Genomic DNA, 27,355 nt, shown 5'->3' on the forward strand with positions numbered 1-27,355 from the left:
AAAACATGAAAAACAGAACTAAATAATTTTAAACAGTTTGTGGTGGTTAATTTATTCCTTACCTTATGCATTCCGAGCATCCTAATTATTCACCATGATGAATTTATAAGCATGTTTCCCAACTTTCAGAGGCCAGAGTGGGGTTTTGCTCTCATGGTAATTCTAATGGCGCTCAGATAATAAAGTGCTTTGTAATTAGATGCAGACAGCACGGAGCTTGTCCTCAGAAGCTGCTTATACAATACATCTGTACTGGGACAAATTTTGCTCAAATGCATGAGAAGAAATCAGGTACAGGTCCTTTGAAATAACATAAAAACAAACCAATTTGATTGTGACTTTGATTGTGAACAGAACAGTTCTATCTCCTGATCTTAGAGTTGTTGATAAGTGGGGGAGCCTGAAGCTCAGGTGGCCTGTATTCACAAACTAAACAAAAAAGCGACACATCTATTTCTAACCAGGCAGAGGTCAGATGGATGTGGCTTTAGAGTCTATTCTGGGAACATGTGCCGGTACCTGTTCTGCTTCCACCTGACCCTCTCAACATGCCATTAGTCACACAGGAGAGGATGTGGAGGGGTGGAAGAAGAGGAGAGCAGGAGCGGAGGAGAGGAGAGGGATGTGGAAGAGGAGGAGGGGCAGAGGAGGTAGAAAGGAGGGGAATAGGAACACAGGGGAGGGAAAGGAGAGGAAGGGGAGGAGAGGAGGATCTCACCAGGATCTAAGCATGTGTGCGTGCAACACAACAGAGCAGTGGAACCTATACTGCTGTACTAAGTTCAACCCAGGTGTATGCGTTTCCCTTCACCACCTGCTGAAGCTGTAAGCGCACAGGCTACATACAGTTCTTTTAAATATGGGTCTGTAGACCAAAATTAATTAGTCTTGTAAAATAGGACAGCACCCATTTCAGACTTAAACCTGTTTGCACGCATGTAAATGAATAATAATGTAAAATCAAGTGCTGACATTTTGTTCACCTGTTTCAGGCGACCGGGCCGAAGGTGCAGAGGGCGATCTGGACAATGCTCCGATCAGCAACAACAACAGTGGGACCCCCAACACCTCGAAAACATTTAGCCTAGAGGCACGCTTTAGCTTCCTCAACCTACGGAGGCCCCGCGGGGACAAAAGTACAGACGACTGCTCTCAGAAAAGTGCAACGTCTGGGCAAACTGTAGGCTTGGTCAAAGGAGTCTGATGGACCCGGGACCTATTGAGTAGACTTTAATTCAAATTGTGCTAAGATTCTTGTTCTCACATGCCACACAAACGGACAGGTTCCTCTTGATGAATGAGAAAGCACTTGGACAGAGAAAGCACTTGGACATGAACAAGAACAAGATGGGTTCACGGTTGGATTGTGCCCTTATAAAACAGAATTGCCGATTTGACAAAATGAAAAACATTGCCACTAATTGTAATGTGCACACAGCAGTCTTGGGTATTTTGAATCATATGTTGGTGGTATGACATATTTGGCATAAGCTCCACATAAGCTAACTTTTTGTCAATAAGATATACAAGTCCTATTATTGCGAATTGCTGTGATATCTTAAAAGTTTATTCCTTGCTTTGAAATAAAATGGGGTGTAGTGGTGACAAAGTGGTTAGCTATGTCTTATATTACAGGCTACCAAAGGAATTTGGTGTTACCAGATAGCATAAGAGGCACTTGTAATAAAACATGACCTTATGCTAAATTAGTGTATTAAATAGACAGGTTGGAGTTAATATTTTTTCATGTACGTTTTGTCCTGGCTAATGCAGTTTTGGTGGTCAGACATATGCTCCATAGTATAAACTTGTATGCTTTATCTTCTCCTACTCTTTGTCTTCATCGTTACTATACTTCAACAGCAAGGATAATACTTCTAACTTCCAAGGCAAAAAAACATAGAATTATTTTTGCATCAGCACTTGTAATGTAGCAAGCATTGGAACACATGACTTCTCCACAGCCACCTTAAAGAAACTATTGTGTCCTGTTTATTATATCTTTGTGATATGTTCCATGTAAATGTTTAATTTCACATCCGGTAAACATTAAGGTCCCGTGCCATGTTAGTATTGTTTTCTACTTTGAACTGAATGTTCTGATTTTGTTGAATGAATTAAATAATATGACCTATTGCAAACATGGTTTTCTTATTTTAAATTGAATATTAAAGAAAACGTATGTGACATTTTTATTTTAAATTTCATAAACTTATCTGTATCCCCAGATGAGGTAAACATGTTCAAGTCAACATAACTATTCTAATGATTTTGGGAGCCAGGATCTGGGACACTGGGTAGCAGAGTTCTGGGGTGTGGTCTGCTATTTTTTTGGACAGCTTGGTGATTGTGCACCACAAAAATCTACAGTGGACAATAGACAATTCTGCATCTGTTGCATTTAATTTCCTCAAGTTTCAACTTCTCAGTTCTATTGAAAATGCAAGTTATCCAGAACATACGACAAAAGTAAACATAAAAAAACATTTGTGTTGATTTACTTGGCAAATACACTTGGCAATAACTTAACTAGCAGCACTGAATCAGATCGCTGCCTGCATTTACTTATTAAACCGAAATGGTCGATACTTTGCTGTTCTTTTGGGATGAGAGCATGTTGGCTGAGTAAGCAGTTTCAAAGCTGTGCATATGCACATGCTTTTTGTGAGAGCTAGGAACTAGTTAACTTTAAATAGCCATTTCATCCTTTCACGGTTTGAAAATCAGGTACCCCAATGTAAAGGCAGTGTTTATTCCCCTTATTGTGATCACATGTGTATTTAACAAAGAACTAAATAAATACATTATAATATGAATATGTACCAGCAACTTATTTTGCCTCTGAAAACAAAATAAGACAGCTCTTGGCTGTCAGTTGGCGGTTAGACTAGGGATGTTGAACATTAACTTGAAAAGCTGACTGGTGATAGACAACTCCATTTAATTCCTACTGCCTGCAGTGTGGACTGGGGGACACAGCTGAGGGAGGAGAGGCTGCAGGACAGTGCCTGGATGGTCTGGTGTGAGGAAGTGGACTGAGTGGATGGGCTCCAGGCAATGACAGTAGAGAAGTCTTTCAGTCTGAACTTTCACTTCAGCTCCATTTCAACACATAAAGTTATTTGGCCTTTAAAGCTGGGGTACCAGGCTTTCAAATGAGTAGATTTGTCTTTTCCCCCCAAAGAGTGCATTTGATAAAATGAGACTTCTGTGCATTGGCTGCAACTAATAATTCCATCAACCCGGAATTAAGCTCCATCAGCAGCGCTCTGATTGGCTGTGTTTGGGCTGTGCACCCAGTTTCATGTCCCACCTGAAAAAGCTGTTGCATGTGGATATTAATTAAGATTGATTAACGATTTGTGAGACCTATTTATACCCCAGCTTTAACAATTCCAGTCAAACTGTATGTGTTTCCAAAGCAATATGGATTCCCTGTGGTGCTGACCAACTGCTCCTGAGAATAAAATATCTTCTTGAACAATCATTGATAAAGGAATTGGCAACCAAAAAAAAAAAAAAGAAGAAAAAACATGTGCAATGCTAAAAGAAGAGTCGGTGACTTTAGAGAATAATTCAATCATTGGCATGAATGGAGAGGCCACTGGCACAGAATAGCAGCCACATCTCTGCCCCATGGCAGCTGTGGCTTGCCATATTAGGCCAAGACATACTGAAATTATTATGTATTAAATGTATTAAAATCCATCTAACTTTCAATGACTGAGACTTAAGATAAAAATAAATATTTTGCATTCTGTATTACCAACTGTACCACTGGGATTTATTGGATTACATAATGATAATATAACAACTGTATTTGAATTCAATGTTGTGAGTCATTGTTCGGTGTCTAGTGCACAGTTCCTCATTGAAGCTGTGATACTTTAACAGGTGATGTGGTGCTAAAGTCCAGAAAAAAGGGTCCTTCTTGTTTCGGCAGAAACGTGGTGGGGATGACATTGTAGATACCAGCGGGAACGTGATCCAACTCCATATAACAGAAGCCACATCTGGAAGGAAAGACACACAAAAAGATTTATATGCATTTCTTTTTTTGGCCAGCAGCACAGAAGCAGGGTGGACCACCGTAACATTTAAAGTAGGACTAAACACATCAACCAGGTGTTTGTTATCAGAAACACCTGGATGTAATCAGGGCAGTTTTTCATGATGTCACCAACTACTGGAAATTGCAGTGGCCAATGAAGGCAGCACAAACTTCCTGTTTGTGACAGGACATCCTGTCATGTGTTAAACCAACTTTTATATGTACTACCGCTAATTTTAAAACATACGTATGTATGTATGTATGTGTGTGTACGTATATGTGTACATTATATATGTGTGTGTGTACATATATGTATATATTATATATATTTATCATCTTTGTCTGTAATTTAGTTTGTCTATTTCTGAACTATGTTCTTTTGTGTATTTGTGATTGTTTTTTATAGGAGTATTTGTTTTTTTTCTGTTGACATTTCTGTCCTAACCTGAAAAGAATAAAAAATGATCACAAAAAAAGAAAAACCCAGCTTCTGGTGATTTTGTAAGTCAAGAAAGCTTTCTTACATTGTGACCCAACTCTCTCTCTCTCTGTCTCTGTGTGTGTACCTGTAGTCTCCACTGTTCTTCTTGTTGAAACCTGCTGCTCCGGGATCACTGGATGTGGACACGGTGACCATCTCAAAGCCCACACTGTACTGTCTGCACACATCATCACATTTATCACATTTATATAACATATCAGTACATGTTATATGTACAATAAAAAACACTTTCCTGACTTCTGTTATGCTTGTTTTAAGACTGTTACTGTCAAGATACAGCTAATAAAACAACTTAAAGGAGTTCTTTATCCATGTGTTAAGTAACTGTTCCCAAACAAAAACAAATGTATGATATTTTTATGTTATGAAAACTACATTTTGAACAATATTGAACATATTTTGCAAAATAATATTATACATTTAACTGCTCAAAATTGACAAAGATACTAAAATTAAAAGGTAGACAAAGTAACTTTTCCTGCTTGTCTCCAGAGATTTTATTACTTTGCCTAGAATGTTGCAATGTATGGCAACTTATCTATCTTTATTCGGACAAGCTGGTGATTCCACCAGGTTAACTTGCAGGTCAGATCTGTGGAGAGGCGACCCTGCTCACAGTGGTAATGCATGTTTATCAGTTCTATTTGCCATAAAAACATCAGTAATTGAATAAATGCAAGATTAATAAGTTTATTGTCATACTGTGGAAGATTCCAAAGCAAAGGAATAACATCTCCATGGAGACAAGCAGGTTGCGTTACAAGTTACACAAAGCATCTTATCTCTCATATTGTGCTAGAAAACATGAAGGTGGTATGCAACTTTTAGTTTCTGTATATTTGTTTATCATTTTATTCTGCTCTGGATGACTACTACTGACAAGAATGGCAATAGCCCCCACACTGGAGCAAAAAAAAAAGTTACAAATCCATACACATTATTAACATGAAGCTAACTTAAGAATAAATATTTCCAATGAAGGCAATTTGAAGGTGCACTATAACTTCACAATCCCATAAACAAACATTTCTCTCAGTGCATTATATCATATATACCCACCTGGATCCTCTGAGCTCAATGAGCAGAGGCCCAGAGCGCTCTAGGTTGATCTGGTAGATGGGGTTATGTTTGTACGAGTCCTTGTAGTTTCCACAGCCTCCTGCGCTTGCGCCCTTCCACTGACCGTTTATCTGTTCAAACACAAAGGCCACAGCACCATAGGCAATGAGTTAGAACCATTTAGACACGCTACGCTGATATGACAGTTACACCAATGCTACATGTCCTGCAAGGGTGTCACAAACAAACACCACAACAATGGTGACAACTTTTTGTATTTTTTTTTTATTTACTTAACTATAAGCTTAAAGGAGACACTTGCTGAATAACTGTAATGTTGATTTATTCTTAATTACAAAAACATCGGACATGAAGGCCAAGTTGTTTGTGTCATAATGTGGTGTTTTGGTTCTCAAGACGATTAGCAGAATGAGCCTCACATGACTCTCATTTTTGTTGCCAGTTTAAATGCTGAAATTCAATTGGTTTAAACATAAAAGGACTCTCTCTGATCTGAATCCTCACCACCATGGCCAGTCCATATACTGAGAATGAAAAAACTTGTGTCCTCAGTATGCAGGTTTAGGCACTGGCAAAGCAGTGTATAATATCTTTTGTAAAACAATAAGAGCCCAGAATACATACAGTTTCTTTAATCACTCTAATGTAATGATAACCAAATCTTACAGTACAATATTATGGTATGCATCTCAGGATACAATACTATTTTTTATTTTTATTTTGGAGAACAGAATTTTTGGGATATGCTACTTTTCCGTTTTAAAATGCCTTGACAAGACTTGACAAGTGAATCATTATTATCTTAATACATATAATTAACTGCTTAATAACAGTTAGCCTGTACTGAAATTGAGCAAAGGATCATGGTCTATGTAGTTCTTTCTGTTATTATTACCATGTTTTTAATCAGCCTTGACTATAAGCGACGATCACAGGTTGAATAGGATTGTTAAGGCTGAAACTGTAAACAAAAGCTGTTTACAGTTTCAGTGTATTTAGCTCCTCCCTTCAGATAGATATAAGGCAGTGTCCACTTGCAATCTGACCGAAGAAGTGGCTTGGATGAGCAGTGAACCGTCTTCACTCCTACACTGATTTGTGCTGTTGACAGATTTAAATTTTGTCCTTTGTTACAGCCTTGACTAGTTTCCTCTAATGTAGATATTTTAGGCATTTTAGCTTTTGTGAGGCTGTTGTACTTGTTCCATAACCCCTTAGCGTTCCGGGTGATTTTGGTGAAATTGCCTTTGTTCTGACCTCTCCAAATTAAAATAATCACCATTATTGAACCCTCAGTAGTAAATGCACAAGTTTGCGGTCTTTGTAAAGGTAACACCCTATAGTTTTACCCACAGGCGTCAGAATCACTGTAAGTTTGTCTGCTGAGCATTTATACACTTTGTAACACGCATACAATTTTTTTTTTCTCATCCTCGCCAAAAAAATTTTGTGAAAATGAAGAAGTAGAAAGCTGCAGTAGGTAGCTGGGGACAAAAATACACCATACCTCAACTGACAAGATTGTTGACCACTTACATTTCAAATTTGAGGTCAATACCTATAAAAATGAGAGTTTTACAATCATTTTATCATGAGTAAGTCCAGGCCTCTCCAAACCTGTCCGAATGAAGACATTTGGAGAACGTTTGGAAAAAGTGCAACAACTTTTGAATGTTTCAACCCAGACATCAACGAGGCTCTACTGAAAACTCACACTGAGAGGAATCTGTATCTGCACACCCAGCTGCTCTATTACTGTACATTTATATATCATATCAAAACACAATATTAAATGTATATTTGTATATAAAATACAGTCAAAACAAGTGCTATGGTTCAAAAATAAATATATATTTACAAACCACACACTGCAAACAATCAACACACACACACACACACACACTTCAAAATGTAAACAAACACACTGGAAACTATACATGATTGTACAGTGAGACAGTCATTCTGCAACAGTGGCTCAGTGGTTAGAGCTTTGGAGCTTTAGAGCTTCCCGCAATCCGAAGGTTGGAGGATCGAGTCCCATTCGGACCAATTTCTATCATTGTGTCCTTAGTTCTGTCTTTGTGGCAAGACACTTCACCCAAGTGGTGTGTGCGTGATGATTGGTGGTGGTCGGGGCGCACAGATTGCCATTAGCTAATGCTAATGATTACACATGATACACATTTGACCCACAATAAACCAGAATAAACCACGCTTACCGATCAGGAACAGCATCCAGTCCATCAAAACATAAGGTCCACCAGGAGATCTTCACTCGGTTCCACGAACCGCTCCGGGTCCGAGATGCCTCTAGTTTCACTTGTACAAACATCCACAGTGTCCTCGGTCGCGCACTTCCTTTGTTTTGTCCGTTTCGTCACGTTTAAAACGCAAAACTGCTGCGTAAAATTACGCAACACGCGCACGTAATTTTACACGCGGATCTTTATATCCAGTCTCTTTTTCGCGAGCAGCAAACTCCGTCTGTTTACAGTAAACCACTGCATGTCATGCATCAGCGTGTTCTGCAGTTCATGGGCTTTAAGAGGAAAACATCACTAAACATGTGTAATGTAACAAGGAGGAGAGTAGGGCGTACTCTTTCAGTCATCTGTAGCACTCATTCACTGTCCGCGGCTCCAGTAACCCACAGCCCCCACCTTATTGGCCAACTTTGGTGTCAATCACAAGCTAACAAGTCTGTTTTGCGCTGAGGAATAAAGTTGGCGCTGTCAGAAGTTTATTATGCCTGAAACTGACAAAAGACATGCAGAGACGTGACGGAACAGATTTCACTTTCCTGCAGCAGATTGGACATGGAGGCTCTAACTTCCTTTGTGGACATAATTTCTTGACTGGATTATATTCTCTGGACCTTTACGGAACGAATGAGACCAACTTTGTGTGAATATGTTGATGTTTGACAGAACCAGAGCACTCAATGGTAAGTGAAGTCCAAATCCACATTTCTGACTTCTCTGTAAAAAACGCTTTCCTGTCAGCACTGTGGTGATTAGAGGTGTAAATGGTTTACATATTCAGAAAGATGAATGCCGTAGCTTTCATTTGATGTGTAGATTGTTTGTGTGGGTGACGCAGAAATACACGTACATTGCTGTAAAGTTGTAACGTAAAGGCGACGCGGGCCGTCGGAACGCTAAGTGGTTAAGCTAAATAATTCTTCCTACAACACACAGGGACAAAACTGAAGTAAAAACATACCCTTTTGACATGTGTGAATGGATTGGAGATCTTCGAGAAGTTGAATTTGCAGACAGAGTAGACCTGGAGAGTGAACACAAAGTATGTAACCAGATTATTAACACATTCAAGGGGACATGTTAAGCTTTTAAACATATTTTTGAGCAACCATGTTTTGCTATTTAAAAAGGTGCACTATGGTAATTGGGCTCATTTTTATATAGCACTTTTACACCTTCAAGCCACTCAAAGCGCATCAAGGAACCACTCATCAATTCATACACACACACTCATACACAGATGTACACGGACACTGGGGGTAAGTGTCTTGCCCAAGAACACAACAATCTGTGGGAGCTGGAATCACACCGTCATCCTGTGGGTTAGTGGACAAATGTTCTAGACACTGAGCTACTATGGAACTTTTTGGTTAAAGGGTCCGCCACCTGCTTGTCTCCAGAGATGATATTGTTTTTCCTGGAATGTTTATGAATGTGGCATTAAACTAATCTATCTGCATGTATTGAGTTATAGGTGGTGTATTGTAAAAATAAAAAATACATTCTGACTTTAAACGGGCTTGCCTGTCCACAGGTCTGACTTACCCTTAGTGTGTAGTTGATGGTGTTCTGTTTCTCATACTGTGACACCACCAGAGAGAAGGTGTGTGTGCCCGAGCTCGTCAGCTTGATCTTGGTCAGGTAGTGGGGGCTGTTGATACGGATACCATCGATGTAGGGAGGGGGTTCGGCTGGACATAAAAACAAAAAATGTAAATGGATACTAAATTATAGTCACAATTTAGCATCTGGCTGCATGGCTATGTAGAAGAATGAATCTTACTTGGATAATACACCTTCTTTCCATCGTTTTTGTAAACAACAAGAGTGATGAATTCTTGGTTTTGTGCAAAGTCATCCTGCAAGAAACGGTAAATATTTATGTTCAATATATTTTACAGAAGAAAGATTACACATTATTTATATTATTGGCTTTTAAACATGCTCTTGAGTACCTTTGCATTGACATTTCATGTTTTAGAATTTAAAATAATGTTTATCTTTGACTATATAGTTATGAGGGGAACTCCAATACTGGGAACTGGGAGGGAATTACTAATCAATTAACAAGCCCCAGGAAGGGTTGGCAAGTTTTATCGACCTGCTAACAGACTTATGCAATTATAATGAATGTGATTTGACGGCATCGCAAAACTGTGTTTTTATGGGGCTAAAAGGAACAGGCTTACTAAAAGGTATGTTTCTGATGATGGAACAAAATGGTTAAAAAAGTCAATTTTAAACAATATGTAAGCTTTCAACCTCCAAAAACCAGAAAAATGGATATTTTGTATAATGCACAATCTTGATGTGAATTTTATTTTGAATGGACGGAATATTCAATAGATTTTATATATGATTTGCCTAATATATTGGTACACATATAGAAAAACTCACCTTGTCAGTGATGTGTCTTGTGAGGAGCACCCACACAGCAGCACCCCCTGTTGGACACTGCACCTCCAGTCTGTACTGTGGGTTGTTGGCCAGACTGTACACGTCCTTTACAGGACCTTGCTTCCCATCCCAACTACTGCATTAGAGAAATGCAAAAACATATGCTTTAGAACTTACTATGGACAGTAAAATTCAGTAGAATAGAATATTGCTAAAGTTCATATGATAGGTTAGAGTACTCATTTCAATAAAATTAAAATCATTATATTTAAAAACTTAAATGTTCTTTTTTCTCATTATTTTTTTTCCAATTCCACTTCCTGATTGGACACGGGCAGCAGATGTGACATATGTAGATGTAATTTCATAACTGTTACCTCGCAACCACAATGTTAACATTAACAAGAGCCAACATTTGTCCAAATTATAGTTATGATTACACAAATAAAAATAATGACCTTTATTTTTTATGTGTTCCTGGCGCATAATTATTATGCCTTCATTTCGGCTGGAATTTTCATTGTTGATAACACAGGTTTAAGGTTAACACACTTTTCTTTTCAACTTTTTTCCACAAACCGCCACATAACTGATGTACAACTATTATAGATAATTACAACAGGTACTACCTCACCAAAATAAGTCATGATTAGAAAATTCAAATTAAAAGTTGTACTGACCTGTGTATGCAGAAGGATTCTTTAAAAAGTGCGGGATTCCAGCTCAGGTAGATTACATCATAGTACTGGCACAAGTCCTCCCATGCGATCCAAAACACACCTGAAAGGCAAAAATCAAACATAAAATTTTGATAAGATTTAATGTTGCTTTTCTCTACTTACCCAACTCTTACTTAACCCAAACATTTAGTAGTCTCATAGGTTGTGTTCATGTTCTAGAACTATCCAAAAAGATGATCCACACGTTGGACCAATATTACTTATCAGGTATTACTTATCCACAAACTTGCCATGTTAATCTTATATCTTAACGTCATAGTTTCAACTGACAACAATCCCATTTGGGGGTTGAATAATGGCACAACTTTCTGAAGCCTGTGTGAAAAAGGTATCTCCTTTTTGTTCATTTATGTCAAGAAAATATTAAACTTTGGATCAGCTTTTGTTTCATGTGGATAGGCAGAAGTAATTAGAGTAAAATCTACAATTCAACGTAGTCATTTATTTTAGTCACATGGTCCACAATCTTAACACAAACAAACAGAATATAATGCCAGATACCATTATCAAACTTCTGTGCTGTCTTGGGATCAAAGTTGAGATATTTGAGCAGCTCTGGAGTCCAGTTCTTCTCGTCCCTCTCACTGTAACGTCCTTTCCACCTCAAGTGACTCCATGGATTCTTCAGCTGCAGGAAACGCATTCCCTGCACAAACCACAACATAAGCATAAGCATCAGTATCAAAAGTTTAAATTCAGGCTTGTACCTTGTACTCCCTTATGTCGAGAACAGCATAGGCGTGTGTGGGCACCAGGCCCCATCTCTCTCCTTCCTCCTCTGTCATCACTCCTGTCGCCGTGGTGATCAGGACATCTCCTCTGTGAAATCTAAAATAAAATAGAAGAAATATGCAAATGTATTTTTATGATCATGCTCATACTCTGAGTTAAAACTTGTTGTAATTCCAAACTAATGTCAGATAACATCTAAGAGAGTTAACTTGAATAAAGACGTACCATAAACCACAGTGCCCTCTACTGGATGATTACACCAAATTCTACCTATGAGCTAAAAAGTCTGTTTTCTGTATGTGATCAACATTCATACCATGAAAATGACTAGACTGCATTAGACTCACCTCTGGTACAGCATGCGGAAGGTGCCATCCTTACTGAAGGAGTGATTGTCTGAATGCATAGCTATGCGCTCAGGGATCCAGCCTGTGAGCGCATGGAGGTCTATATTCTGGATAAAAATAGGGAACAAAAGATGTTTTGATAAAACGTCTTTTGGTTTTCTTTTGGGTTCAACCCCTTTGTTCTGTACTGTGATATGCTTTTGTAGCAAAATACCAAATAAGTCAGTTATACAACAATTGTATGAAAGGTATTTCAAAAGCATTACATAACTTTGTGACAGTGTAGTTCTGCAGTGTGACAGAAAAAATTATAAAATACTATAAATTAATTAATAGGTGTATAGTGCTAGTTTAAAGTAACACCATATAACTCTGAAGGTGGCATCTGTCACCTGCATGTTTGCATGGAAACGGAAAATTAAAACCATACTTTTGAACATTCTCCATGTAGACAGAGAAGTTTTATGCCATATTGTGAAATCTTATCTCCATGAAAATGTTTTTCTTTTGGCTATAAGCAGGAGTAGGCCCTCCTCCAGGTCAAATAACCTCCATTTGAAGCTCTGACTCACCGAGTTGGATCCGGGGAAGTCGTAGCCCCCCATCACCTTCATGTAGGCCTTCTCTATGAGGGACACCCACAGCTCGTTCCTGTTACTGGAGTAAGAGCACAGCAGCTCTCCATTGCGGTCCACAGGCAAGTAGTCATCAATGATCACCTACAACACATTCTTATTAATGTCATTCATGTTTGTCACATTTGAAAGGTAATGAGCTGCATTGTGTACCTTCCTGGACACTCCATTGATGTGTAGTTTGACCATGTACTTCCCACAGGGATTATATTCAGGCTCTCCTTTTCTGTTCTGAGGGTAGATGATGCTGATACACACACAAAACAAACAAAGTACACTGTATTATTATACAGTAATCTTACATAATATGTATGCGATAATACTGTACAATACCTGGTAATAAGTTTCTTATTGTAGCGCCTCTCATAAGCCGCGCTAATAGCAAGTGATGCCACAAATGAACAGTCAGAGACTACTGTCTGAAAAGAATTAACACAGCATTTGCATTAAATTCAAAATAAAGACCTAGGTAAAGGGCAGCACAAAAAATTATAAAGAAGGTTTCTCTGATAAGTATTGCGATTGCATTTAGATTTGCAATTTGTTTAAAAAGTTGAATTCTGTTCAGAGTGCAAATTGTCAATAACTCCAGGTATTAGTCTTCTCTCAAATGTTAACCCTATAGTGGCAGGTGCCATCGTCTCCAATAGAGCGCAGTTGCGGATTTTCCATTACCGTAACTCCGCAACCAATTGTGCTATCATGTAAATTCAAATGGCATCTCAAAGCAGAGGCATGGGGCTATTTAAATATTTTAACGTCATTACGGTAATCTGCGTCTGCTGTCCCTCGAAGGTGACGAATGAGATGCTGCGGGGATTTTCCCAGTCACTTATTCAATGTGGCAAAGAAAAAATACAGATGGATATGTAAAATAGAGGTAGTTGTGTGAAAAAATGCAGATACTTCCTCTAGGCAAGGAATACTGGTCTATAGTGTGCTCCGTCCTTAAAGGATTAATGCTTCTGCTGAACAGCTAAACTAATACAGGACTCCCATGCAAGAGATGTAAATAGAGAGGTACAGCAAGATTTTAAATAAAAGGACAGGACATTTTGTTCTTTGCAGAGGACATTCTATTATCTAAATAACTGTACCCTTTTGATAATAGCACCAACTCAAACTGTTATTTTGATATAAATGCAATACTATTGTGCAGCCCTACATACTAGCTACATCCTCAGGAATGAACAAGCATCTGAATGAACTGTATGTAGCTGACCTGCTTAATGCTGAAGCTGGACACAGACATGATCATGGTGGGGTTGGTGCAGAACTCGTCCGGTCGGACCCAGCGGGAGAAGATGGCCTTCTGTTTGGGCGACAGGGCCAGCTTCCCCACTTTGTCTCTACAGAAGAGAGCAGGTCAGGTCTGATCATTACACACGTGTATGTCTGAGGGCATACTCACGAGAAAGGGACAGGGAAGGCAAAGCGCTCCTTCAGGTCCACACTCATAAAGGGCACGTAGGGTATGCCGTTAATTGTGGAGGTTGTCCTGTAATGAAAAGACACATTACTACAAGCCTTTTTTTTATTTTGAGAATAGAAAATAAAAACAATTCAAGTAATATTGACAATACAATTTTAAATGAGAATAATCCATTTATAATTTGAATTTGTTGAAAATAGATGTGCCGTAATAGGAGGTTAACAGTCGACATTATTCAGATGAGTGCATTTAACATTTTGAAACAGCCACCTATAATAAGGCTTAGAACATAGGGCAAATTCAGCAGCCATAGTTTGAACATCCCTGACTTAGATGAATCTTTAAACAGGTCATTGATATAATAAATAATAAATAATAAATAGATTATTTCTTCATAAAATTCCACTTGACTGGTGAAGTTTTATGATTAATACATACATACCATGGCATAACGATAAAGCTAACAACAACTAGCAGACTAACACACCATTCCTGATTATCAGATAATAAAACAAATTACAATTAGAGGCCTTGAGAGCTGATTATACAATGTACTGGGGCAATGGGACATGGGAAAAAACAGGTACAGGGCCTTTAATGACGGAGAATGTATGAGAAAGTATCCTCAGACTGACCTGAGAACTTGGATCTCATCCGCTGTGTACTTTTGTCCTTGGGGCTCACAGGATTGCACTGCTCTCATAGGCTGAGGTTTATCATGGAGGCTGAAGTCTGGACCTAAAGGGAAGAACTGTCTGACTGGACCCCCAGAAGAGCCACCTGAGACGGGCCGGGGAGCAGAGCCTCCTGCCCGGTCAGAAGACTGTGCTGGAGCAGCCTTCAAACCCTCCGCCCTGACAACAAACACCAAACATGGGTAAAGAAGGTTGTTTTTAAAAAATCCTTTATGTATAACTTTAGCAGATTTCAGCAAAAAAAAAAAAAAAAAAAAAAAATCACAATCAAATAAACATACAAATATTTTCCAGCATTATAATAACTCTGGTAAACAATGGTAAAAGAGCGCCCACACAAAATATTCTCATTTAAGTATAAACGTAAAAAAACACTGTGACTAAACAAGTACCTGTCTAAAGCCTGACGAGCCAACTGTTTCAGCTTGTTTTGCAACACTTGGTCTGTTGTCTCATTTGACTGTTGAAAAAAACAAGTTGTATTTAGAGTGATTCACAAATAAAAAAAAAAAAAAAAAAACCATTAAAAAATGTCAAACTTTTCTATTAGTGTATATAAAGCTAAAAGATACAGACAATAAACATTAAGTCAAATAACATTGTTGCTTAATCATTTATTGAAGCTAGTGAGTGTATCATGGTGTATGATGGTGTATATACCGTTTGAATGCAGAGCTCCACAGCCTGTGTGTACAGTTCGATAGCCTCATCAAGATTCCCCTTCTCATCCTCTTCAAAGGCCTGAGTGACCAGGAAATGTGCCCGCTCCAGATCCACCTGCTGCCGTGACTTCAGGGGGTCGCTCTTCTGAGCCTGGACTGAACAAGAAGAAAAAAAACCCACATGTAAACTGTTTAATTAAAGAAGCAAGTATAATTCATTGTTGCAAATTACATTCTATACCACAATAAAAATTGTATACAGATGGTAAAGGAGCTCAGAGCTCTCTGCATAGGACTAGTACAAGTTAAAAATGGTGGTATTTTTCCATTGTGGTATTGAATGTTAAGTTTTAACATAAATTGAAATTTAGTTTGAAACTGAATACTGTGGCAACACTAAAGATACACAAGATAAGAACCTGATACACATTTGATCACTCGTTTTAAAAGCCAGAGCAGGGAAAGTTTAATTCCACTGTTCTTACACAGTGTAAGAAATATGGTGTTTAAGACAAACTTCCTGTTGCATTGTCATTGTTCATATCAGAGTAAAAAAATCTCCATTCTCTTCAGCTCATAGCCTTAGTATATACTGATTAATGAAAATTATTTTGTTAAAACTGAAGCAGAGATTCTATAATGTCTGGATCATTTCATTGCAATTGAATTTTAAAACACATTAATAACTTTAAGAATACATGAATATTTTATGGCAATGCATTTTAGTTTAGTCAAATTTCTGTGTTACATAGTGTAACTTTAACTCAAAACACTGATCCTGGCCTAAGTGCTGCTGCTTAGACCACGCTACCACAAGGCAGGACAACTTTAACTTTTTCACGTCTCTAAAGCAATTATAAGTATTCTGCATAAAAATAAAATGTGAAAGTTGGTGATGTAAGACTCATATATAAAATACATAATTGTGTGCTTGTTAAAGAAAGAGAATTATATGGTTATTAGCTATTGTAATTCTTATGGGATAGAAAACAAACATTTCACAGTATATTAGACCTTTGTATTGGCCTCCTTTGCTAGTCAGTGCCTTACAAACATTAAAACCACACCCACCCTAGCTGTGGTCATGTGTACAGCTCCCACACCCAGTCTCTGAACCTAGTAATGGAAACTGTGAGTACTAACAGAAGAAGAGAGAAGAAAAGACAACCGCCTTGTGCTCATAATGCATTGTACACTAAATATATAATTGACAAATATATATTAGGCTGTATGTATAGAATTACTTGTCGATGTTAAGCTTACCTGCTCCGTGAAGTGCTTGTACTCGATCCAAGTATTCACTCACTTTGTTTTGAATGCCCTCCAGTTTGGACCCAGCCATTGCAGCATAAAGCAGGGCCTGGGCTGCCTCCTAAAAAAGGGCATAATAACAATATGTTAGAAATATTTGGAAGATTAACATAAATGAATGAAAATAGTTTTAACAGCTGTGGTGAGATTGCCAGTTACACTAAAGTTATGGAAATAAACAATGTTTCACTGAACTAATTTCAATTTTTGATATAATAATTATAGCTCATTGTGCGCCATATTGGATCTATTAACAAACAGCTTTTTTGTGGCTTTTCACTGACATAACAGGAAGAGATGGTTATTAATCTAGGAATTAAAAGCTCAAAATAAGCTAAAATTGATTAAATAATAGATCTTGATAATTTGCGCAGTTGACGATGGATCCATGTTTCTGTGAAGCTAAAATAAAGAATAAGTAAACAAACAAAGGTGTGTTATTTTAGCACAGTCCTGCTTTTACACTTTAAATCTACATCGATTAGGACATTATTCCTATTTTGAGATCATTTGCACATGTTAAAAACTGTTAAGCAAAAGTAAAAGTAAAATACACAGATTCATAGACAGCGGCAGCCAAAAAGAGACTGACTGTACAAGGTTTTGACGCCATTTCCACAGCACATACCTTATAATAAAACACAGCCTCGTTATATTTCCCATTTTGATCGTAGGTAACAGCTGTTTTGGCAAATTTGACAGCGTCGTGTTCCAGTGCGGTACAGTCCATCCTCGGGACAACTGTGACAGCTACAGAGGCGAGCAACAACTCCGCGCTAAAGCTGCTTTAAAAACCTTCAGATGTCGTTTTTGGACCCGTGTCACGGCTTATAAGGTAATATAAAAAACAACATGTTGATGGGCTCCTATTTGATGTTCTGGTAGTCTCATCTCTCCCTCCATGGCGTGACTTTTCAATATTTGACAACTAGCGGAGCCCCAACAACCCAAACAACCATGGCACTTCCGGTAAATGTTCTCACACATGCGCACTCGAACCTTATTGCATTTATAACTCTATTTTATTTATTCAAATAAATATATCGTATTTAAATATCATACTTCTACTGCAAATACTACTAATAACAATCATAGATAGATTTCATATCACATGTACATTTTATGGTATGGCAAAAACACTATTGAATAACCTCACAAATAAATGATCAGGCGAGTATCAAAGTGCTGATATGTCAATCCTATTTGTCATAATTATTGTCCATATTTCTACAGCTACAAAAAAACAAAAACAACTGATGACTAAATATCTGGATATTTTTGCAACCTTTAAAATCAAAACTCAAAACTATATGAAGGGACGACAGGACAAGAGTCACACTCCACGTATATTGACAAATGATGCTTTGTACATGGGACTGTCCTTATCAATGTCAATAATACAATGTAAATGAAAAACGTGTGATTTTTTAACATATCTATTTATTCAACCACATTCACATAACATTTGAGTAAAATCTGTTCTGAAAAAAATGTAATAAACAACATTTATTTCTACTATGCTGAAATTTCCTGAAATTTCTTGGTTTTCATCAGCCAAGTCTTCCTGTGTCCTGGGTTGACAGTGGGATATGACCCATGTCTAAAAAACTAGTGAGGATTTCAAACTCCTGTAGACAATTCAATAATAATTAGCTGCTGTATTTGTTAACACCAAATACATGGACCTCTACTTGCAAATATTAGAGTCACTGGATGTGTTCTTTTTCTATCAGCCACACTCACTTTCACTCCAGGCCAGTCACGTTTCTACATATTCTTACTGAAAAAGATAAAACAGAGCAACAGTCAAGAACATTTCTAATAGCTTTAATCACATAGTTACTAATCAGAGAAATAGCTCTTTACCTCCCTTCAGGTTAGTTTGTGTGAGGTTGGTGGAGTTTTGCAGGAACCTCCCATTTTCTTTCCTGATCACTGGTGTCAAGCATAGAAAAGTTGTATTTGTCACATATTAGTTTGATCTCACCACTGACCAGTGGATACTGCCATTGTGTCCTTGGGCAAGAAACTTAACCTTCCATGTTATTATTGTGGCGTGTGAGTGCAATTGGTGGTCGAATGAGGGGCTGATGTCACAGATTAGCCGCTAAACCACTATCATCTCCCCCAGAGCAGATGTTAAGTTTAACATATACTATTTTGGTTCGGTTCTCCCCAGAGAAATAAGTATTTGATGCTTGAGCAACCTGTCAGGAGCAGTGGGCCTAGGGAACCCAGCTCTATATCTTGAGCTAGACTTAGGACTACCTTTGCAGGAGGATTTTGTCTATTGCGCTTTAAGTTGATGGGAGGAAAACTGGGAATTGAACCCGGGACCGGGAGTTGTTGAGAATGAATGTATACTGCAGTTCACTGAGAGGGTTGTCAAGATCAGAAATCAAAACTGCAATATAAAAAAGTTAATAAAGTTAATTATAAAGAACAATGTTTTTGGAGAGTCAGCTGTTTTTGGAGTGAATTTCTCCACTGTGAATCTCAGATCAATAAGGTGATGATGTGAGTGTTGAAATTACCTGTACTGCTCTGTGTACTTACAAAAACTGGTTACTATGAGGGCCACAGTCACCAGTGCCGTCAGCCCTATGATCAGAAAATACACACGTTGTGGAGCCAGCACACGGCTCATCCAGCTCTCTAAAAACGACACAAACATCACACAGTGTTAAAACACTGGGCACCTCTGACTGCATCTCAAACTAAAGCACTTTATTGTGGCAAGTGTACAAAGGACAACAGCTGCTCTTACAACCTGAACTGGTTGGGCTAGCGTTCCACAGATTTTAGACTTAATAACATTTTTGCCTTGTGATCAAAGTTTTCTATTTCTGAAATACTGAGAAACATTTTCTCATGGGGCTGGACTTAAATTTTTGCTCTTTTAATTTTCCATTTTTCCATTTGTGAGTCTTGTTTCTGACAATTAGTCCATTTTATAGAAAAAAGAGAATCATAGACATTCATACATCATTCATACATCAATTTTGGAGGATTTGATAGATTTTTATTGCCCTTTTTATAAAGTAGGCCTAAAGTAAAATTTCTATTTCAATAATAGATTCTTCTGTATGAGTGTTTTTGTTTTTTTTCATTCATAAATATAATATTTGGAGAATGTACAGATTGAGAAGGCCATTAACATTCTCTGGGAGTGCTCTGTCTGAGGCTTTCTTAGTCTTTAATCAGTCCCTCTCAAATAATATTACAAGGTAGCTAGCATTAGCCAACAGTTTTACAGTTAGTCACTCTCACCTTTTTTGTAAAACATTATACCTTAACTGGTCCATGAACACTCATATTGATCACAGGCTCCTGAAAATATGTTGTTTAAATCAGTTTTGCATTTTTTTCCATGTGCTTCCATTTTCCAGACTTAGATCTTAAAACTGCTAAACATTTCACCATAGTTTTTTGTTGTTGGTTTTTTTGTTTTTGTTTTTGTTGATAGTCCTTTCTTTAGTCATCTGGGAATACATTGCTTCAAAACCAATAATAATGAAAACCAAAATGGAAACAGGAATTTTAGTAGTTTGTTAATGTTCAAACTTTGCTTCTACTACCTGTGTTGGGTTTTTGTCCTTTTTAACACAGTTTTTTTGTCATAATAACTTCAATTCTGATGCTACATTTTGTTATTTGCCCCAAGGAGATGGTAGCAATGTTTTCAGTCATATAATAATTAATTATTAACAATATTCAAACAAGAAACTATCAATACATCATAATCTAGTTCACATATTGGACAAAGCTAATTAACTAATGATAATAAGATGAATTTCAAGAATAAATCTACAACCTTATCTACAAATGCGTCCAATATATTTGGGCTGTCATTGCCTTGCAGGGAGGCAGTGCAGCAGGGAGTGTTTAAGTACATCAGTACGTTTTGTCTTGCGTGATTTTTGTAGTAAGGATCATAGGGATTACAACATTTTTGAGAATGATTTGTCAGAATAAAAGAATGAGGAACCGACCCAACACTGTCATCGCTAGTCTAGCCTTAGGAGACCTGATCTACATTACTATAGACATACCCATCATTGTTTATATGGTAAAATGAAAAACCATTTAACTGCAAAAACAAATATCTCTGATTTGAAAAACTGTCTTAGGTGCTCCAAAAATTTCTGTTTTGGCCTACCCCCTATCTCCGCCCACTGCTCTGTACTTCAAAAAGTCTCCAGATAAAACATGAAGGGATTTTAGAACAATAAAATCAAGTCAATGAAAATGAACCAAAGAGTCCCAAAATTCAATGCAAAAACAAAGTATAAAAACTAAAACAAAAATAAAAAACTAAACTAAAAACAGTTTAAAAACTGTCACAAAGTATTTTCTTTTTGTTATCATCTACACAAGTTATCAATCCCCCTTATTCCGGTACAGAGGCAAAATGTATTACTTTACTTTTTTAGCCTAATTTTTGTCTATAAAGCTATTGATTTTGCCCTACAATAATTATTTTCTCCACACACAGACTCAGAAACATGTTATTTCACGACAGAAAACTGAGCTAACTTTAGCTTCAAAAACAAATTAGCTTGATCTAATCTAAATATCCCACTTTCAATGTAAGTTCACGGTCAAGTCAGTTATCATCATTTACGTTACTGGGTTATTTGGTTACCTGTCATCATCTTTTGTGAGTCCTCCTTTAAAGTCTGAAATGTCGCCTTCCAATTTCCAAAGTTTAATGTAAGGATTTACCATGTGCCGTTAATGTATTAGGCCTAGAAAGAACATGGGTTTCGTTGCCATGACAAATACGGCGGCCATCTTGTAACTGGAAGAGCAAAGTTCTAATTGAAAGTGTTCATTATTTATAGCTCAAATAATCTAATAAGGGAACTCTGCTTGTCTTTGCCAGGACTTTTTTCTTCTGAATTATGAAAATGAATATTCACCCTAAAAACAGTGCATTGGTCTATGTTTTATACAAAATCAAATCTTTGTGCGTCAATACGTAATATGGACACAAGTATTCATAAGTATTCTGTTTAGTTCACACCTATTAATATAAAATAATAATTTATTATCTAAATATTTTTTCAAAATTTGTTCACATTAGTTTGATTATTAGTTAAAGTACAAATACAAAAAGCCCATTTATCAAAGTATAAAGGAAAAATTAGTGATTTTTATATATTTTTTTCGCTCCTTCTTAGTTTGTTGAGTTGAGTTCTTAAGTAGAATTCTTCACTCGCAATCACAACCTGTACAATCAAAGACTGTATATGTACTTCTTTATACAGTGTATGTGTACAACATATCTGCTGGAACATTCTTTACTATAGGTTACCCTGGCGACGGTCTCTCCAGGTCGTTATTTATATCAGAGCTAATAAAACACCTGCTTCTCCTCGAGGTGAACACTAGGGGGCAGTATAACCTTAGAAGACTAGAAACTAAACACTTCCGCTGTCGAATCAAAACACTTCCGCTGTCGAATCAAAACATCCAGTCTCCTCTGACAGTTATGAGAGCTACGGTCTTTGCCCCTCTTATGTATTAAAACAGGTTTGCAAGATTAAAGCTTAAATGAGTTATATTTCGCGTTACTTACTATTAATCGTTACGAGGGCTTGACACCAAATGCGGCTAGATTAGGGCTCGGAGCATGATCAGTTCACCAGCCTCAAAGGTTGGTTGATTGTTTTTGACTCCGGCTTGCATGAAATTATATATTCATTGAAGGGGTGATCGATGTACATAAATTAAGTACACTGAGTCACCTAACTTTATTTATAAGAGTTATTTTACATTATTATTATTATTATTATTATTATTATTATTATCTTTTTGATACCCCTGCATAACATTTTTGCAGAGCATTATGTTGTGTAGAGTGCTAAAAACATGCCCAGTGCACTTTTGCAGCCTGTTCTGATAACAGTTATGCTTACGTTGTGCATAGTAAAGAAATGTAGTAAGTAAACGATAACATAGAAACCAAACCCAAAAGCAGTCCATATAATCCCCCCAAAAATTTTCTAAGTGTACAATATTGTAAAAAAAAAAAAAAAAAATTAAATTAAAAAATGAACTGCAATAAATAAAACACAGAATGCAACACTTAAGTAGTTAGTTTGTATCTATAATGAGTCATAGGAGTTCATCATTCAACTTTCTACATCTCAAATCTTATAGTGCAGAAAAATAACCAAAATGTTCCCACTTGTGCAAAATAAAGTATCCATGATAAATATTGACCCCCCAAAATGATTGTTCCATCTATTGAACAATAAGTTGATATAATATATATTGTTACAGGTCTAGTAGAGTAGGCAAAAATTGTAGTCAAGCAAGAGTAATGTTACTTCAAAATAATATTACTCAAGTAGAAGTACAAATTCCAAGCAGTACTCAGAAAAAAAAAAAAAAAAAAATTAAATAAATGTTTTTTTGTTAAACTACTACTACTAAGTAAGAATATCTTAAAGTGTAACTGATGGTATGAAATCTGACTTATAATTTGAAGTCAATGTAATTTGAAGAAAACAAAACATTAAAAATGCATAACATTTTGAAAGGACTACATTATAACTGACAGAGTGGTGCAAGAAACACAAATGTTCAAATCATGTAATATTGTCAACATAAAGCTTTTGTCACTTGTTGACTTACTCACAGTTGCAAGAGGAACCAATGCTTACTCAAGAGTACTGTTACTTCAATAAATAAATGTAACTAAGTAAATGTCATTGAGTACTACCCACCTCTGCTTTAATTATTATTATTATTATTTTTGTTATTATTACTATTATAAAATGACATACTTTATTAATGTTTTACTGTCATTCCTCATAGGCGCGCACCAGCAATGTCATGTACCCATCTCTTGGTTTGTCATTTGAAAATCTACCATGGTCGAGCCCTACTCATCTCACCTCATTATTTGGTGCTGTTCCGGTGGCTCAGCAGCACATATCCCCAGATCAGCCGCAGCCTACAGGAGAGCTACAGACTTCTGGAACTGCCCGACCAAGCTCAGAGCAGCTCTGCCCAGGTCAAAGAAGCCTACCTCCGCCTTGCCAAGCTCTACCACCCCGACTCTGGATCTCCCACTGCTGACCCTGTGTTATTTGCCAGAGTGGAAGAGGCATACCGCGCTGTACTGGCACATCAGAGCAAGAAACAACGCCCACATAAAGGAATAGAAGAGGATGAGGAAGGAAAATCAAAGGGCGCCGCTCTCCCACATAGACACTACCTGAGCTATGAAGGTTTAGGATCTGGAACGCCAAGCCAGAGGGAACGCCAGTACAGGCAAATCCGCGTGGACCGAGCTTCCGAGGAGGTGCTAAACTACCGGCAAAAAGAACATGAAAAGGCGGCAGCGGAGGAGGGTGCACTGGTGGAGCGAGACATGCGTCAGCGCAGTCGTAAGATCAAAATCACTCAAGCTGTGGAAAGGCTAGTAGAAGATCTCATTCAAGAATCAATGGCACGCGGGGATTTTAGGAATTTAAGTGGAGCTGGAAAACCACTCAACAAATTCCAGCACAATCCATATGCTGATCCAATGACACATAATCTGAACCGTATTCTCATTGACAACGGTTACCAGCCCCCATGGGTGGTCACTCAAAGAGATATTCGTGAAATGTCGACCCATGTGCGGAATAGGTTGTTGGAAGCTAGGACAAGGTTTGGTGAACCTATGACTTGTCAGGAGAAGAAGGCCTGGGAGGAGCTGTGTGCTTCTGTGGGAGAGGATGTGGTCAAGCTAAATAAACTGGTGGATAACTACAATCTGATAGTTCCAATGATCAAGATGCAAATGGTGCACTTCAGTTTGTCCCGAGAGATTGAGCGGGTAGAGAAATCAGCTCAGCAGCAAAGACTGGAGCAGGAGAAGGAAAGGGGGCAGGATAGAGAGAGAAGAATAGAGGAGAGGAAAAGAGCCAATGCACAAAATAAACCCCAAACTATTAAAGCAGGACTAATGAAATGGATGCACAGGTTTTTCAAATGATTGTTTTCATTCTGAATATGTAATAACAAAGTAAAAACTGGGCACAGGATTGACTTATTTCAGTGCAATGCTATGGAATTCTCTTAAACATTGCATAATACTTGAGGCAAAATCTGTATCAAGATACTATATGATTTGTTTGAACATATAAGTTCTTTCTGAATGTGTTCCAAACATTTTAGAGATAGTAAGCTATTAATATATGGCACTATATTGTTTGTTGTTTCTGTGAAATAATTAAAAAAAATAAATCTGAATGACATAAACTTTAAAATAAATGTATATCCTGTACTTCATTGCCATGTGTTAACTTTTTAGTACAAGCTGCGTTGAACATTATTCTAGACTTATTAGTTCAGTCAATAGCATGAGAGTTCATCTGCATTAAAACAAAACACATTTTGGTATTCCCTGTTCTATTTCCATTTAAATGTGGGTCTTTCCAAGCACTTTTAAAATATGAAATCAATTCATATTTATATACTACACTAGAGCCAACAAAGTATAGCCACTGCAGCCAAATATGCTGTAGACTGAAAAGTGTGTGCTCATTTTAGTTGTGTCTATAGTGACATCTAGTGGCATTAATGTAGATAACATTTTTAGTAGAAAATATCTGCAGAATGAACCCATTTGTAAATGTATTACACTGGCATGAATACCTAATCTGGCTCTCGTCAGATTGATATGTGTAGTCCTCTGAATTTGTGTAGTCACAAAAATATTCTTTTACCCAGTGAAAAATCCAACTGGGATGGAAGTAGTTTTTTTTTTAAGGGCGATCTATTACATATTACATATTACATAGCTCATCTTTTACATATGGAACTGACTATAGTAATATAATAACTTGTCAAAAAAAATTAACTTTAGGCCTAGTACAATAGTACAATATACTGAAAAAAAAGATTATTAATGTCTGAAAAGTATTCCTGAAGGCAGACCAGTGGATACTTGGTGTTTGTGCAAATAAACATTTTAAACAGCACTGTATAAATGCTTGAAGCAGATTAAAATCTGCTACACTCCAAAAATAGTCAATACGGACGAAATTCTGTAGGGCCCTGAACTAGAGTTATGACATCATCACTTCACAGCTCCATATTATGGATAAAACCTTCAAAACCTGTAGAGTGTCTAAAACATTTTTATCATTGGAAAATACATGAAGTTGAAGGCCACAGACTGGTGGTCAATATAGCAAATCATTCAAATGGTTCATTTTCATTACTTAAAACCTTAAAAGGCACAGTATGAAACATTTTGAAGGTGGCACGTCACCCGCATGATTCCATGGAAATGGAAAGTTAAACCCATACTTTAGGTCATTGTCCATGGAGGCAGATACATTTTATGTCATACTGTGGAAGATTATAGTCAAAGCATTTCTATTTGTTTAAATCTACTTGTTTCCAATTCCATAGAAACAAGCAACAGGAAGCCCCCCTGCAGGCCAAGTTTGTGGAGATGTAGTTTGCTCAAGACACAACATTTTTTGGTTACATTTTTTGGTTACATTAAAAGGTTACATACTGTGGCTTTAAAATGCAAGTCTCTCCCACATCCCTGGTTTAATTGCAAAGGGAATTTTATTTTTGAATGTTCCTAATCAAAATACCATTGACAGTGGAACACTATTTTCTATTGTACCATCTGGAAACAAGCACGTTTTTTTTATTCTTGTATCTGTTCTTGAGTAGCAGGGTTGCAGATGATGGTGGACTCCTTGTTGCTTGTGCTGTTGCCCCCTCTGAGAAGTTGAGCCACAGCCCCGGTTGGACTCATCTCCTTGGACCAATCAAAGGCAATGTACTGATGGTAGGGGTCATTTGAATTCTCCAGCTTTTTAGAGCGAATATAGCTGAGCATGATTCCAAAAGTGAAGAAGCTGAACATGCCGACCACAACCAGAATGTACATGAAGCCTGAAGACTGCATTCTCTCTGCTGCCTGGTGGTACAAGGCCTGTTGGGTAGTGTAGTTCTGGGGTTGGGCTGGGGTGTGAATGCCCGTGTTGTTCAGGCAATGCTGCAGAAAGGACAGCAAAAGGGACTGCAGTTCTGTGGTGTTGATGAATGACATGATTGGTGACATCTGGTGGAGTAAAAGAAACTGCAACTGAGAGAAAGTCTAATTAGTGAGAAAACAACAAATTCTCATATTGTGTAAAAGTACTCTCTCCTTCAGTCTGTGTCAAATATAATACATTTTGGACAAAATAAACAACTGTAGAGCGATTTATTTATCAACTCTAACAACCATCTATGTATATTTGATCATTTATCAGTAGATGGCAGAAGTGAAACCTGTCCCCTCCTCCACTCTTCACTTTCAAACAGTGGCAATGCAGATATCATCTAGAGAATGTGAGAATACTACAGTGCTCAGTCGGTCATTCAAATTTCAGATTGGGGTTTTAAGATGTCATATCATAAATCCATGTCCCTTTGTTTGCTGACTGTATCTACCATAGCAAAGCAATCTCTCAAAAGTTGAAAATAAAGAAAAGGTCCCAAA

The 27,355-nt window shown here is 37.4% G+C and overlaps 3 protein-coding genes across 4 annotated transcripts in view; 2 read left to right on the top strand and 1 right to left on the bottom strand.

Annotated features, from left to right (window-relative positions):
• sh3bp5b (SH3-domain binding protein 5b (BTK-associated)) overlaps positions 1-2,188 on the top strand; it is a 29,938-nt gene extending 27,750 nt beyond the window's left edge. The window contains exon 9 of the mRNA XM_033981722.2: positions 993-2,188. Within this exon, the coding sequence (XP_033837613.1) occupies positions 993-1,204 (212 nt within the window). The 3' untranslated portion in view covers positions 1,205-2,188. The remainder of the gene's footprint in view (positions 1-992) is intronic.
• capn7 (calpain 7) lies at positions 2,179-17,834 on the bottom strand. Of its 2 annotated transcripts, XM_033981051.2 has the most exons (21): positions 17,474-17,834; positions 16,798-16,906; positions 15,533-15,690; positions 15,265-15,332; positions 14,813-15,031; positions 14,157-14,243; positions 13,968-14,094; positions 13,079-13,164; positions 12,899-12,992; positions 12,683-12,829; positions 12,111-12,217; positions 11,739-11,859; positions 11,533-11,677; positions 10,972-11,071; positions 10,292-10,427; positions 9,678-9,753; positions 9,440-9,585; positions 8,856-8,918; positions 5,613-5,743; positions 4,618-4,710; positions 2,179-4,013 (listed from the first exon to the last, which is right to left on the bottom strand). In XM_033981051.2, exons 1-21 carry the CDS (start codon positions 17,573-17,575, stop codon positions 3,869-3,871), a joined length of 2,460 nt encoding a protein of 819 aa, XP_033836942.1. In that variant the 5' UTR covers positions 17,576-17,834; the 3' UTR covers positions 2,179-3,868. The 2 variants fall into 2 exon arrangements, with proteins under 2 accessions (XP_033836942.1, XP_033836943.1); XM_033981052.2 differs by lacking the exons at positions 9,440-9,585; positions 10,292-10,427 and having other exon boundaries at positions 2,495-4,013; positions 17,474-17,786.
• Positions 17,835-22,315: 4,481 nt separating this feature from the next.
• Positions 22,316-24,838, top strand: dnajc28 (DnaJ (Hsp40) homolog, subfamily C, member 28). Its single transcript, XM_033981423.2, has 2 exons — positions 22,316-22,380; positions 23,671-24,838. The coding sequence occupies exon 2, from the start codon at positions 23,684-23,686 to the stop codon at positions 24,836-24,838; it is 1,155 nt and encodes a 384-aa protein (XP_033837314.1). The 5' UTR covers positions 22,316-22,380; positions 23,671-23,683.
• The last annotated feature ends 2,517 nt before the right edge of the window (positions 24,839-27,355 follow it).

The sequence above is a fragment of the Periophthalmus magnuspinnatus genome, chromosome 16 (assembly GCF_009829125.3).
Source record: "Periophthalmus magnuspinnatus isolate fPerMag1 chromosome 16, fPerMag1.2.pri, whole genome shotgun sequence".
In the NCBI taxonomy this organism is placed as follows: Eukaryota; Metazoa; Chordata; class Actinopteri; order Gobiiformes; family Gobiidae; genus Periophthalmus; species Periophthalmus magnuspinnatus.